This window comes from Sesamum indicum, linkage group LG6 (genome assembly GCF_026168435.1).
Source record: "Sesamum indicum cultivar Baizhima isolate 11 linkage group LG6, ASM2616843v1, whole genome shotgun sequence".
NCBI classification, from domain to species: Eukaryota; Viridiplantae; Streptophyta; class Magnoliopsida; order Lamiales; family Pedaliaceae; genus Sesamum; species Sesamum indicum.
Window position 1 is genome coordinate 23,042,259 of NC_142662.1, and position 19,712 is coordinate 23,061,970.

General features: G+C 35.0%; 4 protein-coding genes and 3 non-coding genes across 8 annotated transcripts; 4 read left to right on the forward strand and 3 right to left on the reverse strand.

The window, feature by feature from the left end:
- Positions 1–1,186: 1,186 nt before the first annotated feature.
- LOC105163743 (Galactose oxidase/kelch repeat superfamily protein) lies at positions 1,187–2,777 on the forward strand. The gene has a single exon (XM_011082192.3). It carries the CDS (start codon positions 1,206–1,208, stop codon positions 2,568–2,570), a length of 1,365 nt encoding a protein of 454 aa, XP_011080494.2. The 5' UTR covers positions 1,187–1,205; the 3' UTR covers positions 2,571–2,777.
- An 864-nt stretch (positions 2,778–3,641) lies between these two features.
- LOC148787918 (U6 spliceosomal RNA) lies at positions 3,642–3,744 on the forward strand. Its single transcript, XR_016066275.1, has one exon. It is a non-coding gene; the product is annotated as a U6 spliceosomal RNA (small nuclear RNA).
- A 920-nt stretch (positions 3,745–4,664) lies between these two features.
- Positions 4,665–4,737, reverse strand: TRNAA-UGC (transfer RNA alanine (anticodon UGC)). Its single transcript has one exon. It is a non-coding gene; the product is annotated as a tRNA-Ala (tRNA).
- Positions 4,738–6,606: 1,869 nt separating this feature from the next.
- On the reverse strand, positions 6,607–6,679 carry TRNAA-UGC (transfer RNA alanine (anticodon UGC)). The gene has a single exon. It is a non-coding gene; the product is annotated as a tRNA-Ala (tRNA).
- A 62-nt stretch (positions 6,680–6,741) lies between these two features.
- Positions 6,742–11,694, forward strand: LOC105163742 (transferases/nucleotidyltransferase). Its single transcript, XM_011082191.3, has 13 exons — positions 6,742–6,951; positions 7,039–7,134; positions 7,232–7,309; positions 8,788–8,868; positions 8,946–9,165; positions 9,248–9,306; positions 9,776–9,825; positions 9,922–10,009; positions 10,107–10,367; positions 10,464–10,556; positions 10,731–10,835; positions 11,110–11,226; positions 11,298–11,694. Exons 1-13 carry the CDS (start codon positions 6,886–6,888, stop codon positions 11,370–11,372), a joined length of 1,389 nt encoding a protein of 462 aa, XP_011080493.1. The 5' UTR covers positions 6,742–6,885; the 3' UTR covers positions 11,373–11,694.
- Positions 11,695–13,116: 1,422 nt separating this feature from the next.
- On the forward strand, positions 13,117–14,095 carry LOC105163741 (cysteine proteinase inhibitor A). Its single transcript, XM_011082189.3, has 2 exons — positions 13,117–13,333; positions 13,559–14,095. Exons 1-2 carry the CDS (start codon positions 13,235–13,237, stop codon positions 13,742–13,744), a joined length of 285 nt encoding a protein of 94 aa, XP_011080491.1. The 5' UTR covers positions 13,117–13,234; the 3' UTR covers positions 13,745–14,095.
- A 906-nt stretch (positions 14,096–15,001) lies between these two features.
- Positions 15,002–18,037, reverse strand: LOC105163740 (uncharacterized). Of its 2 annotated transcripts, none has more exons than XM_011082188.3 (6): positions 17,695–18,037; positions 16,668–16,740; positions 16,421–16,514; positions 16,181–16,297; positions 16,043–16,097; positions 15,002–15,715 (listed from the first exon to the last, which is right to left on the reverse strand). In XM_011082188.3, exons 1-6 carry the CDS (start codon positions 17,725–17,727, stop codon positions 15,254–15,256), a joined length of 834 nt encoding a protein of 277 aa, XP_011080490.1. In that variant the 5' UTR covers positions 17,728–18,037; the 3' UTR covers positions 15,002–15,253. The 2 variants fall into 2 exon arrangements, with proteins under 2 accessions (XP_011080490.1, XP_088737635.1); XM_088881509.1 differs by lacking the exon at positions 17,695–18,037 and adding an exon at positions 17,382–17,659.
- Positions 18,038–19,712: the final 1,675 nt, after the last annotated feature.

Consider the following 19,712-nt stretch of genomic DNA (forward strand, 5'->3'; position numbering starts at 1 on the left):
ATTCAGAAATAATATTTTATGATAATTACATTCATTTGACTTTATATATATTATATTTAACCTCTTATAAGTAAAAAAATATTATTAAAGTATTTTTGTCAATAAATTATACAGAACGTTGAATGAGGGGGGAAAGTTAAAATTTATGTAAATTTTTTGTTGATATTAATATTTTCCATCAAAATTCCAATCGAAAAAACATAGCTGTAAACAAAAACTTGTCAGGGTATAAGTATAATTTACTTTAAAAAAAATAAATTTATATTTTAGAAAAAATTTAACTGTAAATAATCCTAAAATATTTTAATAGATATAATGGATAATCTATACTATAATTAAAAAATTATCGTAGCAATTTTTGAACAGCCAAATTTACTCTTTAAATCATTTCTTCCCTTCAAAGAAAATTTTGATCCAAATAATAATTTCAGTGTTTTTTTTAATAATCTCATCATCACAATTTTTTCGGAAAAAATGCAAGCAACCCCCTTGTGATATCGCAAATGAGCAAATTACCCCCTTGTGAAAAAATAAATAGTGATTTACCTCTCTATATTTTTTAAAATACAACAATTTACCCCCCTGTGATTTTTAAAATGAAGCAATCTACCTCCCTATATAAGGAGGTAAATTGCTTCATTTTAAAAAGTATAGGGAGGTAAATTGCTATATTTTTTTCATAGGGAGGTAATGTGCTCATTTTTAATATCTCAAGGGGATAAATTACTATTCACCCCAATTTTTTCCCTCTCATCCTACTACTTCACATTTCTTTCTCTCTCTCACTTTACTTCTCCGTGTTTATTTTTCTCACAAATTTTTATATTTTTTAATAAATTTATAATTATAATTTATTTTTTTATTACCTCATTCCACGTTAGTTTTTTTTATGGACTTCTTTTTTTCTTATCCTCGCACCAGGGTTGTTTTTATTTTATAATTATTTTTATATTCTATTATAATTTTTTTTTATATGCTCGTGATGCCAGTGATGTGACCGATGACTAATTAAATAAAAACAATCACGGTAAAATTAATTAAAGATTAAAACTTTTATCAAAATACAATTACAATAAAATTTATTCTTGAATATAAATATTAAATATATTTACATTTGAAACACAAATTTATCCTGTTTAATCACATTGCCAAATGTGCAAGATAAATCTATACATACATATATATATATATATGTAGTTGATATTATGCAGTATATCCAGATTCCAGATAGGGGGAAGGGGGAAAACAGCACCGCCACTGGGACGGAGGAGATCCATCATCATCACCACCATCACATGTCATCATCATCAACATCCGATAGTTGCACCTCCCGACACTTCTCATGGCTCATGAAATCCTGCTTCCCCAACCCCCAACACCCCCACCACCCTTCCCCCCTCTCCGCCGCCGCCGCAACCACTGCCATTTCCTCCCTTCCCGATGACCTCATCCTCGAGTGCCTCTCCAGAGTCCCACACTCCACCCTCCCTTCTCTCCCCTCCGTCTGCCGCCGCTGGGCCCACCTCCTCAATTCCCCCGCCTTCTTACTTCTCCGCCTCCGTCACCACCTCCTCTTCCACACCCTCTTCTCCATTTCCATTTCCAATTCCGCCCTCTTTGCCGCCACCCTTCGCTTAGACCGCGACGGCGAGCCCGCCGCCTGGAAAGTCTCTTCCTTTGTTCCCTCGAAAGAGACTGATGACGAGTCGGGAAATGGGTCTGCTTTTTCTTTGTTCTCGCATTTCAGGTTGGTGTCCATTGGCCGGAAGATATACATCATTGGCCGGACGGCGATGCTGCGGTGTGACACGTGGACTGGGACTCTGGTGCCCAAGGCCGGGATGGGTTTCCCGAGGAAAAAGTTTGCTGCCGCGGCGGTGGCGGGGAAGATACTCGTCGCCGGTGGTTGTACCAGATCGTCGGTGGTGGAGGAGTACGACCCAGATGAGAATGTGTGGCGCGTGGTGTCTGATGCGCCTAGGAGAAGGTATGGTTGCATTGGGGCTTCAGTGGATGGGGTGTTTTACGTCATTGGTGGATTGAAGATAGGGCCATCCGGAAACGACGGCTCGGTGTGTGCTTCACGCGCCTCTGGTGCGGAGGCCGCCCATGTGTACGCTAGCTCAATGGACTTATACGACGTGGCGGCGCGTGTGTGGCTGAGAAGTCGAGCAGTCCCCGGCGGCGGGTGTGTGGTGGCTGCCTGCGGCGCCAACGGCAATGTCTACATTCTCTCAAGCCACGCGGTGGAGCTATCATTCTGGAAATTCAACGCGTCGAGGAAGAGTGCTAGTTTCGGGGAATGGAGTAGGATAAAGAGCCCGCCGCTGCCGGCGCAGGTTAGACTGGACAGCACGGTGAGGTTCAGCTGCGTCGGTGTGGGGGACAAGGTGGTGCTGGTGCAAGTGGTGGGGTGCATAGATGACTTGCTGCGAAGGAGCGGCCGGACGGAGAGAGGGCTGAAGGAAGGGCTGGTGCTGGTTTACGATTGCGCCGGCGGCGAGTGGGGTAGAGGGGCGGATATGCCGGAGGTGGTACGACGCGCCGCCTGCGTGTGCGTGGAGTGCTAACGTGCGCAGGAGGCTGTCACGGGGGTGCTGTTTTATTATTGTGCGTGAAGTTGAATCTTGTGACTTTTTTTTTGGAGTCTCGAGACAAAGGTGGTAATTCGAGCACTTTAGAGGGGCAAAACCGGCAATTCATATTTTTTAGCCCACAAAATTGTGTTTTTCAATTTATTCATATGTCCTCCAAAAGTACAAGAAATTTATTATAAACTACTATTTCTTTTTGTTATTGAAAAATATAAATTTTCAACTACACAAAATTATATACATAGATATCACAATTTAATAATTCATCACTTATGCATTATTTCAAAAAATACATAAAAAATTACCAACCATCAATTTTTTTAAAATATTAAATTTTTACCTAAACTTATTGATTACTTTAATTTAATTAAATAAAAAAAATGAAGAAAAAGAAAAAGAGTAAAAAGTATTCCTCTTAAAAGTAAGTGCATTTGTACATTAATGAACATTGATTGAACATTGCAACAGTAAATGAAAAGGACCCACAAGGGATTAGAAAGTTATAAAAGGGTTAAAAATGGGAAACATAGGTAAGTGCATGTGAATCTAGGGTTGGATTTGCCCTATTATAATAGAGTTGTCCAAACTCCAAACATGGAATGGATTTGTAGTCAAAGTTGTTAATTCTTAATTCCAAACCTACCAATAGGCTGTTTGACAATCTTAATCCTATATTTTCTTTCTCAAATAACATCCAATCATTGCTGTGAAAGCCCACATTTCTACAACTTTTGTTTAAGGTTGAGATCTCACACTCACAAAAAATTATAATTTCTGAGTTTTATGAATATAGTCATATTTCTTGCTTGGTTGTAATTAAGATTTGATGTTATATTATAAAATAAGAACATTGAAGGGCTTAATACATATAATTTTGTGGGTTGAATTAGTGATATTTGATCTTGTATTTAGACATGTGCAATGACAAATTTGGGTAACTAATTAATACAGTATTGTGTTTGGCGCGAGGTTGTTAGGCTCCTCCCACATCGATAGCAACAGCGTACGGGTCCTAATTTATATAGTATTTGTTTCGTACTGGAATTTGTCCCTTCGGGGACATCCGATAAAATTGGAACGATACAGAGAAGATTAGCATGGCCCCTGCGCAAGGATGACACGCATAAATCGAGAAATGGTCCAAATTTTTTTTTCTCCTGAAAATGGAAAAAATGTTATAACTTTTTGAATGAAATCATTAGAAGCAAATATTCTTTAAATGTAGCCTATAAAGATTATTGATCTACATAATAAAAATGTTGGACTAATGAAAATTATGAGATTAATGACTTTTAGTGTGAAATAATTTGTTTTTATGTACATGTTTTGAAGTATTTGATTCTTAATTCTTACTAGATGGGTGTTTTTACTAAAGAAAAAGAGAATATTAGCAACAAAAAATAAGTAAATATTGCCGCTAAGTATAGTTAATTAGTGATAACAGAATAATTTTATAAAATTATCACTAGAAAAATTAGTGGCATATGTATAATAACGATAATAATAATCATCACTATATTTGTGACTGTTGTCACTATCGATCTATATGTCATTGATTATGTAAGTGATACTTTTCTAAATAATTCTTGTTACTAATATTCATATTGTGATAGATCAAAATTACTGTCGATTCAAATGTATATTTAATAACAACTTTAAGGGAGCCTTGATCTTCTGCCGTTTACAATTTAACAAAATTTAAAATGTGTCCTGAAATTAAAAAAAAATAAAAAAGAGACTTAATAAATATAATACGAGAATAGCGTATATATTGAACTAATATTAAAAATAGATCAACATATGAGACCAAAAATTTAATTTACGTGCATTTAAGGTAAACTCTCCTTGAGCTGAACATAACATTGATTGTTAAAATTAATTAAATTATTTTATGAGTAATTGACACTTCGCACCCTTGAAATAACTTATGTTTTACAATATGCACCCTTATGATTCATGTCCTTAATGGGATTTGTAGGGGTAAATCTGTCTATCCACTACTTCTTTTCACGCATGTAAAATTTAAGTGAAATTTGAGGGTAGAAAAATAATAGAAAAAATCAAAAGATATGGAGATGCGGGGGATCGAACCCCGTGCCTCTCGCATGCAAAGCGAGCGCTCTACCATTTGAGCTACATCCCCTTGTTGGAGTTCATGACAAGGAAAATAATAACAACAACAAACAATATATTGAATTCTTCGTATGTTTATACAAAAAGTTTGATAATACAAATTAATATTCAAGACAATAATATTAATTATGATTTTTTTAGGGTATTATATAATATATTTGTATAAATACATAAATGAGATCAATTAGTTAATTAATCATTAGTTATTAGTAATTTTCTATATTTTTTATGTTGTTGGTAAATGCAAAGAACTTGAAATAGATGATATCGTTATTTTGTTACAATTTATTTTCACAATCATCATATTTTATTTTGAATAATGTTTGTTTAATATTTATATATTATTATAATCAGGTTCTTATATAATTTAATTTGGAATAGGAATTTTTTTCATAATTTTTATTCATAAATTCTTTTTGTTCTTCTAAAATAAAAATATAACTACGTAGAAGTGCTTACTTTTTACACGTTGTATCTGATATCTTATATTTTTATATTTTTGTTGATTATCACTATAAAAAATTGCATTTATTATGATAAAATAATTATAACAAAAGCATAAATCGTCACAAAATACTGATATAATTGTATATGTAATTGACTCTACATTAAAGACTGCAGAAATTCGTCCCAACTCAATTAAACCACAAAGTGTGATTTTGATGATTGTCAGGTTGAACTTAGATCAAGCTTTCTAAAATTCACAAATATTGGGTTGAACTGAAAAATCACCTAAATCGATCAAATCATGGTTTCATTAGTTTTGCCACAAAATTGATTATCGACCGAATCATATTTTTAAGATTTTCTTATGATTGCTGGCATGTTATTTATTTTTTGGGTTTGAAGTAATTTACTCCCTATGATATAAATATTATTTTTAAAAATCTCCGTGAAAAAAATTATCAAAAAACCTCCTTATATTTTTTAAAAATGAACAAAAAATGCATCCCATGAATGTTTTTGTCACACACTATTTTTTATATATTTTTAATTATAAAATAACATTTATGTCTTATTTAAACACTGTTACATATTGATTTAAATAAATTGATGGTTCAAATCTCATTATTGATATCTATGGTCCATATTTGATCATTTGAATCTATGGTCTAACTTTCATCTCATATATATATTTTCTGATACATAATAAAATAATATATATAAGTTTAAATTAATATAAAAATGATAAAAAAATCCCACGCCCACGTCATAATCCTCTTTCCCAACACCCGTTCCCCCTAATTCCATTTCTTGATCAGGAGGTTAGGCGGCAGAGGGATCGTATTTTCATGGTATATGTAATTCGTATATTCATGCAAATTTTCTATATTTTTTTTTAATATTATGGATCATTGTTAGATAGCCAACTTATGGTAATAGAAATCCTCAAATTAAGGGGTTAATTAAGGATAGTTAATAATTGTGATTAATCAATTTAGTGACAAATGAGTGCCATATAAATCGTATATGTGATAAAAGTCAAATATAACTGTAGATCAATCTAAAGAACTACACACAAATTCTTAATGAAATTGGAGAACATGGTACAAATATTGTAATGTACCCTATATTGTGGTATTAATATTGCAAGGTACCATAAATTGTGATATTAAAAAAATAATTTTATCATTTTTTGCCTGTCTTTTCTGCATAACTTAAGGTCACATGCCTCTCATTGTTAGAAATCTAACGGCAGTATAAAAACGTATATAAAATATTTTTTATATCATTTCAAACTATTTTTAAAAATACGATAGCAATATGATAAAGTACCCTAAATTATGATACTAAAAAATGTAATTTTCTCAAACAAATAAAAAGTGTAAAAGAAGTAGCACCAACAAATACAAAAAATTGTACTTCCGAACCAAAAATGTGGAGATGCGGGGGATCGAACCCCGTGCCTCTCGCATGCAAAGCGAGCGCTCTACCATTTGAGCTACATCCCCTCGTCGTTTGATGGCTCTCTAGAAAGTTATTACTACTCAGATGCTTTTTGTTAAATCTCAGGAGCAATTACGAAGCTCCATCCAACAGCGCACACACTCAAATTGGGTCGGCAAACAACGAAATCCCATCACCTCTTCTGCAGCTTTACGTATTCGTTTGTCTCTGAGAACGCGCATACAGCTACTCACTGGGTGCTAGGGAGTCGATGGATTTCCAAGTTGTTGTATTAGCAGGCGGGTTTTCGAAAACCCTGGTCCCTCTCGTTTCCAAGGTGTTTTTCTACTCAAATTTTGATTGGGAAAACTTAATTTTCTGTTGTGTCTGGAAAATGATGTTATATATTCAAAAAATTATGCAGGAGGTGCCGAAAGCGCTTCTGCCAGTTGCCAACCGGCCGGTTCTGTCTTATGTTCTTGAGCTTCTTGAGCAAAACGACCTAAAAAATGCCATTGTCGTGAGTCTCTATTTATTTATTTTTTCATTTGTTATTGTTTATGGTGTTGCTGTTTTGGGGGAGTGAAATTTTTTGAGATGGGTTTTTGCTGTTGTAGGTTGTTGAAGGGGAGAGCGCGGCTCTTTTGATCAGTTCTTGGATTTCGAGCACGTTCGTTGATCGATTAAATGTTGAGGTAAATTCTTATTGATTTATTATTGTAGATTACGCTAACTGATTTGTATATATTAATGGAATAGATTCCTCTGAGTGTCTGAAAGGAGGGAAATTGGAATATGCCAAATATGATACTAAAAGCTAATTTGTTTATCTTTTGTATCCTACAAGTGCATTAGTAAGAATACTGTTGTTGAGATGGGAATGTTATATGGTGTTTGTTCTTAGTTGAATTCTTACTATTGTTTTAGGCTTGTGGTAGCTGCTATTAAGATGGACAAGAATGCATGGCACTGTGATGCGATGAAGCAGGAGTTGTATGCGAGTGAATCAACAATTTAGATGTGTGTGTGTGTGTGTGTGTGTGTCTGTTGGCATTAGACCGTTTAAATTTGGACCAGTTCTAAGTATAATATCTGATGAAAATAAAAAGAGAAAGAAGTGGCAGATAGTGCCTCCTTGATTTTGGACATGATTTTTATTTATAAAAGGGGAACATCAAGACACAGAGATTTGGATCATGAGCTAGTATTTCTATTATACCAGGTTTCAGATGACTAAAGGTATAGAATTTTTAACTTTCCTATCAGTAGGAAAAATATCAGAAAGATCTGGAAATTGCAGACTGCAGGATGGTTGTATTCAGGTTGAAAGTTGATTTATTCAATGAGTAAAAAGATGTACAACACAAGCTGGGGTATCAACTTTTTTGACATAAGCTAGAATATAGAATTTTTTAACAGCTTACAGAGTATAATGCATATCCACAATGGGATATGAAATTTCTTGTAGGCGTAGAAATCTCTCAGAGATGATATTATGGTTTTTAGAAAATTAATGTGGTCAAAATTCTCTGGTGATTGAATTGACCAATGGCATCATGGTGCGCCCCTGGGAAATGCTTGCCGGTGGGCCAATGGCTTTTACTTGCTTCTACCTGTCAGGTGATTGGCCAGATGTATGTGCGACAAATTCATTTTCTGGAGCAATAATCTTTGTTGATTTTCTGGACCAATAATCTTTCTCATACTATGGGCTCATTTGGATGCAATTAAACTAACCCTGCGAAGCTGAGTTTCTATTCCTCTCTCGTAAAGTTCGGAACACTATAATTCTGAAATATTTATTCTGATTGTCCAAGTAACTAATATATTTTCCTAGTATTCATCTACTTATGGGGTGATTCAAATAAGATCTTTTGATTTCAAAGACTCAAGCCGCTGGGTTAAATCTCTTACATGGTGGACTTTCTATTATACTAGTGGTAGATTGTTTGAATTGTTTACAGATAAATCATGCATTGAAATTAGAGGGTGAAATCACTTCTCTGGTTGCTGAATGAATTTCTGTCTACGCTACAGAAGGGTTGCCATGGCATGCATAACTATCAGTGGTTTATCTCATATAGGGAGTTGGAGCCGGTACTTGTATCTTGAATGTCAAGAATCTGAACTTGTCCTGTAGGTGAACTGAAATCTGGATGTCTAACTGCTTCAGGTAACTGCAGTTCCAGAGGACGTTGGTACAGCTGGTGCTGTTAGAGCTATTGATCACCGCCTAACAGCGAAAGACATCTTGGTTTGAGTTCTTCTCTTAAACGACCTTCGAGTTTCTAGCAATGTTCTGCATCAGCTAAGACTTGTAGCATTTTGTAGGTTGTAAGTGGTGATCTGGTAAGTGAAATTCCTCCTGGGGCAGTTGCTGCTGCACATAGACGGCATGATGCTGTAGTTACTGCAATGCTTTGCTGTGTTCCTGTCAGTGGACCTTCAGATTCAGGCTCATCTGGTGCTAAGGACAAAGCTAAGAAAGCAGGACGCTATAACATTGTAGGCCTTGATCCAACCAAACAATTTCTATTGCATATAGCAGCTGGTAAGATATTTTATATGAGTGTTCTTTCTGGTGTATAATTCTGTATTTTTCTGTAACTGGAGATCTCTGCAACTTGTGATAGGAGCTGAAGTCGAAAAAGATATTCGAGTTCAGAAGAGCATTCTTCGAGCTGTTGGACAGGTGAACTATCTTGCACCTATCTGTCCGATTGTTGAGTGCCAAAAGAAAGCAGGTGTACTTGGGATCATTGTTTCACTTAGCTTAGGGCATTTGGGAGGTGTTTGTATAAGTTGAAACTTCATATTCTGGGAGGTGGATATACGAGAATATGTGTATATCACGGTTATCCCCAATTTCCTTGTCTGATGTTGAAGATGTTCTCTGGGGTGATGTGCACAATGTTGTGATTTGGCTAAGTCTGAGAACGAATCAAATGCCTTTTCTTATTAGCTTTTGATATACAGTATCCTCTCTGAGTGGCAAGGTCCTATAGAGATACTTTGTACAGGAACATACTTTCTACACATTCACTATGCATCATTGCCTAGAAAAATGACAGATCAATCACTGTGGCAAAAGATTTGTAGGCTTTTAATTTGCTCTGGCTAAACTTTTCTTTATGTTCTTTCTTTCTTCTTGGCTTATGCAGATGGAAATTCGTGCCGATCTAATGGATGCTCATATGTATGCATTTAAGAGGTTTGAAGTTTTGCCCTGTTGTAGCAGTGAGTTGTTGCTTCTCTCATTGCAAAGTCAATCTTCTTCTAATGTCAAACATATGCGATGTTCTTACAGATCTGTTCTGCAAGATATCCTGAATCAGAAAGAAACTTTCCAGAGTTTGAGGCGTGAAGTATTGCCTTATCTTGTCAGAACTCAGCTGGTTAGTTGTTGTACCCTGATTACTTTGTTATACTGGTGAAATATTACTGGAAAGTTCATGCCAAATTCTGAACTACATGTTCTTGATTACATGTCAGAGATCTGAATTATTGTTAAATGGAGCGCAATCAGAAGAAAATGGGAATGGTAAGGATGCCCTCCAGAACAGTAAAATTTTGCTATCTCAACTTCTGGCTAATGCATCTACACCAAGTTTTCATGAAATCTATGCACTGGGTCCTGCTGGTTCTGCTCCTATTTTAAGGAAGACTCATAAATGTTGTGTTTATATTGCTAATAAGAGCAAGTATTGTGCGCGATTAAATTCCATTCAAGCATTCAGTGACATAAATCGAGATGTAAGTTCTCACAGTTGAGGTTCTTCCTTGACACTTGACTTCTTTTCCCCTTGAAATGAATTCTTCAAAACTGTGTTCCATGATTTACTGGCCCAGGTAATAGGAGATGCAAATCACCTATCCGGTTATACATTTTCTGCACAGAACAACATAATTCACCCCTCGGCTGTAGTTGGATCGAAGACCACTGTGAGTTATATAACAAAGGCTTTTGATATTGCTTTTTCAATCACAGCTAATGTAATATCCCTTGTTTCTGGGGGCACTGAATGACAATCTTAGAAAATGCGGCAGAATGTATGTATTTTCTGTTTTACTGCCATTTCTCATATATGCTCAAATATGCAAATAACTTTGATTTAGGTGGGACCACAGTGCATGCTAGGAGAAGGTTCGCAAATGGGTGACAAATGCAGTGTGAAGAAGTCTGTCATTGGCCGTCATTGTCGAATAGGTTCAAATGTGAAGGTATTTCATAAGCTTTTGGGAAATTTGCAGAAAAATAAATTTATTTGGACTGTAACCCTTACGAGAACAAAAGTTTAAAGCAGGATAATAGAAAACCCAGGGATCCATGATCCAAGCGAACAAATTTTCGCTGTGTGAACAATACACATCCTAATAAGTAATAGCAAATTCCACCATGTGAAGTATACATCCTAATTGTGCATAAAATTAATTCCAGATACCTTAATGTTCTCCTAAGCCTACCAAAACTTTTGGTCACCCATGTGTTTTGCAGATTGCCAATTCTGTTGTTATGAACCATGTTACTATTGGCGATGGTTGCTCGATCCAAGGTTCTATTATTTGCAGCAATGTACAGCTCCAAGAGCGTGCTGTGTTGAAGGACTGTCAGGTACACTCTTCATGTGGGCTCATCACTCTTTCTGCATGTTTCTTCATTTAATTGTGTTCGTCTTGATTCAGGTGGGGGCAGGTTTTGTAGTGACTGCAGGCAGTGAGCACAAGGGGGAATCCTTGGCGAAGAAAGAAAAACAATAATGAGTTAGTTTCCTTGCATTTCATCTTAAAAGTTCTTGGAGCATTGAACTGCTCATGTATGCTGTACTGCCTCTCATTCCTTGTTCGAGCAGAGAGGAGAAGCCAGTTAGCACCAATTTTGTTTGGCATTCTGCCTAGGTGTTGTGGCCATGTGCTGACTTACATGTACAATCGTTAGCTTGATAAGTTTTGACTCTTTGTTGGGGAATTAAAATGTTGTGACATTCATTTTACTATGTGCACATAGGTCGTTGGATTTGACTGTATATTTTAGTTGAAGCTTTGAAATTTGAAATCAATAACATTTAATTATTTCAAAATATGTTTCATTGTTCATGTTCTATTTTCTCACTGTTGAACTTGGCTGCTTGGTACTAGCGTTACTGCAAGATGGTGTAGTTCTTAGGGAAAAGGGTCTCATGTGATGAAAACATGGTTGGGCATAGCATTACTGAGCCATTAGATATAGCAGAACCACATGATGATGTAACCCCAGTTTGCTGCTGGTTGGCACTCGGGTCATCCTCCCATTTGGGCAGTTTCATAACGGGTATGGATTCTTGGGCCATGCTACTTGTTTAGAGGGGCTGGATTTTCTTTAGGTTAAATTCATGCTATGCTCGTTGCTTTTTCGTATATTGAGTGTGTGAATAAGTGCTAAAAAAAATGAGTATGTGACAATTATCTAACCATTCCGTGTATTAGGACATCAAGTATATCATGTACAAGAACCTGAGCTATATTATATTGATTATCATATTGTCATTAACGCCCCGAACCATCTTTCGTATTATTTAGTTTTTTTCAAATCTTTTCTTCATATGGCCTTATGCTCGTTTGGACCTGGACGTAAAACAGTTTCTTAGACTTAAAAGTAGAATGTAATGTATTGATAAGGTCTGAAAAGTGTAAATACAAAAATACGAAGATTCCAGGAAGGAAGAAGGGGATAGGGTCATCCCAATTGTCTCCAAATGCTCATATTAGTTTCATGATCAAGTAGGTTTTTTGAATGAAACATATTTGCTTGAGAAGCTCAAACACCTTCACCTTCCCACAAAGAATCTGTTTAAAAATGACTTAATTACATGTTCATATTTGCCATGAACATGGAAGCTTCAGATAGGGTATGGCCATGCACTCTTGATAGCCTTATCTCTAATAAAATTTTTAATCTTTGCGTATCAAACAAGTTCAATCCAGTTGAACTCATTGTAATTTTTAGTACGTTGCGTTTACTTTATCATTGAAAGATAAAAAGAATAAAACTAGACTTAACAATAAAATTCAGCCTTATTACAAATGAAATCAAAAAGTACAAATCAATTTAACAATTTCTCATAACTTGTGTGCCAAAATTATAATTCTGTAATAGTATAGGCACCAAAGTTGAATTTACTACAACTAACAAAAAGTCCAACTTTGACCCTTATCAACTAAGTTATTATCTATATTAATATAATAATATAAAAAGAAAAAAAACTTTCACTCACAAACAACGGCAGATTGCGATACTATTACATATATATATATTTTGTAAATAATATTTTTAATTATTAAAAATATAATTTATTAATTTATACATATTATAATTTAAATTATTTATTATATACACATAACAATTACGGTAAGTGATAAAACAAAAAAAAAAAAAAAAAAAAGGTATTCGATTTATTAGTATTATTTTTCACTTTTTGCTTCACCGCGTTACGATAACTTCATTGGACAGCGACTTCCGATTCTCATTCCATCCCCACTCCTTATAAGTACCTCTGCTGCTTCTTGCCTTTTTCAATTCACACACTCATCAGTTTCCGAATATATTTTCTCTCTTCTATCAGTAGATTGTTACTGTTCCGAGAATGGCAGCAGGGGGCGTTCGCCAGAGCGAAGGGTTTCAGAACAGCCTCGAAATCGAAGATCTTGCTCGTTTTGCCGTCGATGACTACAACAAGAAGCAGGTTTTTTTTTCTTTTTTTGAGTAACGTTTGATATTTCCGTTTGTGTTACGATGGAAAACTTTCTGTTTTGTGTTAGCATTTTGTTGCTCAATTATGTGTTTCATGTTGAAGAAAGTTGAATTTCGTTAAAGGTAGTTTTGGTATTTGCGTGGATCTGAAATTTGGCTAATATTGTTGTTGTTGTTGGTGGTGGTGGTGGCGGTGGTGGTGTGGTGATGGTTTCAGAATGGATTGTTGGAACTTAAGAAGGTAACGAATGTGAAGGAGCAGGTGGTGGCTGGGACCATGTACTATATAACTCTGGAGGCGGCCGAGGGTGGGCAGAAGAAAGTGTATGAGGCCAAGGTGTGGGTGAAGCCATGGATGAATTTCAAAGAAGTCCAGGAATTCAAGCTTCTTGGCGATGCTTGACTTCGCTTCTTGCTAATCAGGTTGCGCCGGTTTGTATAATAAAAACAATGCAGTTTCTTTGGCTGCTTGGAACTTGAGGCACATGAATTGGAGTTGGGAATAGGAACAGATTGAATATATATATTCACAGTTTCTGTTTTCTGTATCGCTTCTTGTGGCCTCAAGTTCAATAACATCAGTTTGAAAAGCATCTGATTTTCTAACTTGATGGTACTTTGTGATGTAGATTAGAAGGCAATGGAGTCTGGGATTATGTAATGTTCGCGTGTTGTAGTTATAACTTGTGATTGCAGTGTATGCTACACTACTGATGTGGAAACTGCAGTAATGTTAATATGTGGTTGTTGCTTAGTTCCCTCTTCTGTGTAGTTTGTGAATTTCCATGCAAGTGTTTTGCTTTGCGCGAATGATATCTGGTTAGAGTATATTTTTGCAGTCTCAACCTTCTAGCATCGGCCACATTAGGTGTTATTGTTGTCTGTTTTAGTGGTGAAGGAGTACACAGGTTGCTGAGAATTTGTTCTCTTTCTCATGGAGAACTATGGTATGATCTCTCATGATAGCTTCAAACAGGATGCATATAGGTATATAACATATAAAGAAACTGAAGTCCAGAACAGGCTATACATGATATAGCAGAGTTGCCACCTAGAAACAACCTTAATGAATAGAGGCAATTCAGTTTCTTGTTCTGAGTAACAGTCTCATACAGTTGTTCATTAACTCAGAAAGCCAGCAAGTTAAAAGTAAGAATGATAAAAGACATACGATGTTAAGCATCCAGCTTAAGCTCCAATCATCAGCATAAATTGTCTCTCCTATGATTTTATAGAAAGTCAACGAAAGCCAAAAGGGAGGCGCATTTGAGATGATTCACCTTGACAGGATGTCCCAGATGGCAAATGCAGGACAAAAATTAGATTCCCAGAAACCAGCTTGAGGCATTACTACTAAAGACAATTCTTGTTATTCTTAACCAATATAACGCAGATAAAGAACTAAATGTTACTAGGGTTTGGTTAAACTTATCAGGCGAGCCTCATCAGGAGTTCTTTATTTTCCACATTTTTCAGGTGACCGGCTGGGCCATTGATAAAGAGAAATCTTTAGGTAAGAATAAATGTCTGAATGGATATACATAAAACCTCATTTTCAGATAAAACAGGTTGAACGTCAAGGCCATTTTGGACGTATGACGGCGAGACAAATTACAGTTAATAAATAGATTACAAACGAGAAAAACCAAAGAAAAGGAGGGGGAGAATTTTTTCAGATTCTCAATAGAAGAGTTCCTGTTAGTTAGCCAGAATTTCTACAAAATCCTAACTCTAATTGAGTGAACAGAGAGACTTGCAAATTCAGCTCCAACTACAATGTTGCTACTCTATCTTGTTACCCTAGAATTCTTAATCACCTACCTGTTTGTTCCCACGACATATATACATCTAGCACAGAGTTACCAACCTGTAAAAGATACAGGTAAAAAAGCAAGAGCAAGATTGCAATGTACTATTCTTCATCATAATCTTCATCTTCCACCCCTACATTGAAATTGGCAAGTTGAACCGGATCAACAGCCAGCCTATTCACGTCATCCAGCGACCAACCAGGAATATCTTCATGCTTCAAGCCAGCAGCTGGCTTCATTGAAGATTGAGATGGAGCACCAGCTAATGTCGATGTGGAATCCCCATTCTCATTCAATTCAACATTTAGGTCAAAATTTCTAACTGATTCATCTTCATCTTTTATACCTGTTGTTCTTGAATCAGCAGCACCTGCAACGTTATCCAGCCCTACATAATCTTCTTTCTGATTCTCATCATGCTGGTGACATCCGTCAGTGGCATCTTCAAATTTCTCGTACTGAACGACCGATTCTCGCTCTAGAGTCCGACTACCTCTGCCACGACCTCTACCCCTACCCCTACCCCTGCCTCTACCATTGCTGTTAGCGTCACCTGCCTCGTGCTGCAATGAAGATACCATCCATCAATGGTTGTAACCAATTTACAGATTCCAACAGATATGACCATGTGCCAATGTTAATAGCTAATTACTGATGCTCCAAAATGAATAAAACCATTCCTGAATTTAAATGAATCAACTCTTCTATTGTTGTAAGTTGACTCCCGATAAAGTCATTATCATAGAAATAGACAACAGGATATGTGTGAAATATACCCTACTTAAAAGACTGAATAACTCTTTCTTTTTTTCATTTCATAAGATTTAGGCTTGTATGATAACTTTTCTGCACATTTCTTAGAGGAAGTTATGGATTGTAAATTAGCTTACCAAGCGGATTCTTTTACACTCATCAGTATTGCCATCTTCACCTTCTGAAATCTTCCTGCATTGAACAAATCAATAGAAACATAAGTTGTTTTCAGGATTTCTTTCCTCTAATAAGAATACAACTGATATTTTTCTAACCTTCTTTTGGTAGCAGATTTGTCCTCGGTAGCAGCATCTGAACCACCCAAATCGGGAACCTTACTGACAGTGTCCTTCAGGAAATCAAAAACGTTAAATCTCTGTACACATTGCTTCCTGCAAGTGAAAGATGGTAAATGATCATAACCATGCCCACTGACATCAATGTGTAAAATATTAGCAAATTAACCTCCAAAACCTAAAAAGGAAAAAGGAGAAAACATCAGAGGAGACACTTACAAATGCAAAGAATTTACAGTTTTTGCTCCCCTTTTAAGTGTAATCTCATAAGTCCTGTCACAAAGATCTTGCAGAAACAGCTCTAGAGCTTTTGCTGCACAGAAATAATTCCAAAAATATAAGCAGGCAGTGGAACAGACACAACCATTCAAGACAAAGATAGCAATTCAATCTAGAGATGAATGAATTGAAAACTCTCTGCAATTTGGAGCAAGGAATACAAATTAGATAAACTGAAATTACATACAAACTAAAAGGGGTACAGCCATAGCAATCTTCCCCACATCCTCATCAGCTTGCATAATCTTTTTAATTCGAGCCTGCAAACAAAATTATTCAATCATATCAGAAAAAAATAATTCATCCAGATGGTGGTCATCGCGCTCTCCTGAGCCCAATTAATCACCTTGCAATAATTAATTACTGTAGTTCAGGTTCACCTCACAAGTCTACACTACATTCTCTGGATGATCCTAAGACCATGACACATTGCCAGCTAATTCCAATATGAAGTCAAATCACATGTATAAGTACAAAAACCCCATCTCGATTTCCCTTCGCTAGAACAGACATCCACTCATTTTCCATCCTCCTTGCATAAGAGACCCCCAAAAAGTTGATAATTGAGCACTATTCAATACTCAAGGCTCTGAAACAAGCCAGAAAGCCTATTGCTTTTGACATGTTAGGCTTTATTATCTTTAGCACTCTAGGAAATCGTAAAGATAAGACCTCAATATTCAACAAAAGATAGAAAACTGTTCAACAAAGTCATTGAAAATTTGCGATTAAGATTGGGATTAACGAAAGCCCATCAGTTTTATGCTTACACAAAATTCAATCTGAACTAACCAAAAAAACCAATTTTCACAAACTATTTACACCTATAGCCAGTAATTTATTAGCTCGTTGCAGCAACTAAACCCATAGATAGAAATTTTAAAGGTTAAATCAAATTTACCTGAAGCAAACGTAAAAACCATCTCAACCTGATAAAGAAACTTAGCAAAGAAGGCATACACTATTAGGCCTGAGCTACCGATATTCCTTGCCATAACAGTCTAACTTAGAAGGAATTGAACCAAAAAAAGACAACAGGAAGACAGAACACAACAAATAATCCGTGCTTCCAATCATGCAACTGACATAATTCGAGAACAAAAACTTCTTTACCTACGATTTAACGTACACAACTCGAAGCACAAAACCTTCAAGAACAAAAACCAAAACCTAACTACTTCAAGAGAACGCGGAACCACGAGAAGAATGCTTACCGCTGGAAAGCGTGTGTCGAGCTTCTTCTTCATGTTGTCAACCTTCCCAGTTCCCACAACTCAAATTTCTTGAACCCTAGATTCAACTCGCATATACACACACACGCACACAAATTACATATATATATATATATATCTGAAGCTTCCCAGCCAATCACTTCACCAGTTGCCCGCACAAAAATTCGAAATCCTTCCGTCTTCCCACAATTTTAATGCTGTTTAAAATCACAAAAATAGAAAAAAAAAATGGAATAATAAAAATATATTTAATAATAGATTCGATTTTCTTGGACCCTCCACCCTCCCATATCCTTTTACTTTTTCACATACTCCAATTTCAACCCTCTTTTTGATTTCTAGGGTTTTTACTCTCCCAGTTCTTTAACTTTTTCCTGTTGATGAGGTCCACTGCGTTGGCGTGGTTGAGCGAATCTCTCCACTAGTTTGTCGCCACGTTTCTAGAAAGTTGAGGTACTTTACGTGGACCAGTGAATTTGTGCCACGTAGTAGGGAGCACAAGAAAATAGTGTTAGAAATACGCAGGGTCTATTGAGTTTTGACTGATCAGAGAGAATAAAATGTCCAGGTGGTTTTCTGATTGGCCCTTGAATTTTAGGATAATTGTACTTTGCTCCCCACAAGTTTAGCATATATGACAAAAAGTACCACTATTTTTGTTTTATTTTCCGGGAATCATTTTTAGGTTTATTAATCTGAAACTGGGTTTTAATTTTTATTCACATTTTAAAGTTTTTTCTTTTGAAAAGATATTTATAAAAAATAAAATTTTCTTTCCTTTAACTGTAAAATAAACTTTTTCCGTGTAATTTTTTAAAATATTAGTCGTTGTGGCACGTCGTTCCTACGTGCATATAATAAATATTTTTTTATAGTTTAAAATATATTATAAATAAAAGTAAAATATATAAAACAATACATTACATTAATAAAAAGAAAGAACAAAAAGAATAATCAATAAATGAAAATTTTGAAAAGTTGAATAAGTTAGTTATTCTATCATGAAAGGCATTTTTGACTCCACAAAAAATTAGTATTGTGGTGTCATTAACCGCTGCTTGTGAATGTGGATAGTCTTTTCTTTTTATATTAAGACGTGTTTGAGAGCGTTTCAGAAAAGCGCTTTTCAATTTTTTGCTCCAAAAAAATTACTTTTGAAGTGTTTGAGATACCAACTTCTGCTTTTGAAAACAGTTAAAAAAAGTGCTCTTAGGCCAAAAGTTGGAAGTACTTTGATGGTGCTTTTAGCTGCTTTGGCTTTTTTATAAATAAATTCAACTTTATTTTTACTATTTTACCCTTATTATAATAATCTTAATTCAACTTTATCGTTATTAATTTATTTTTAAAATTGATATCGGAGTCTTTAAATAATTTAAATTTTAATAATAATTAAATTTACACTTTCACATATTTAATATTTTAAGTTTTTTATAATTTTTGTACTATATCATCTAATTATATTATTTCTTTCACATATTATTATTTAATGGAAGCATTATTAAATTAAAATTATTTTTATAATATTTTTAAAAAATAAATATGAAATACTAATCGGAATAAAATTTATAATTTTTTGTGAAAAAATAGATAATAGTTTATGCAATGATATTGACATTTATAGAAGTGTACGTATAATTTTTCAAACAATAAGGATGATTTATATAAATAAATTATAAATCCAGGAATGTTGATGTAATAATTTAATGAATTGGTTTTAACTTTTGCTATAAATCTTCTGATATATTTCTCCATCTTCATAAAAGTGAAGATTTCTTTTAAATTATATTTATTATTCTAAAATTCTTTGAACTAATATGCTCAGCTTGGAAAACCAATCACAATCAAACAATATTTACAGCACATTGGGAAATGATGAATAATAGATTAAAAACTAAATTTAATTAATAAATTATTAAATAATAAGAAGTTATTTGTTATTAGGACGCAATATATGTTAAACTCGTGTTACGTGGATGATAGTTGATGGCGCTCAATCG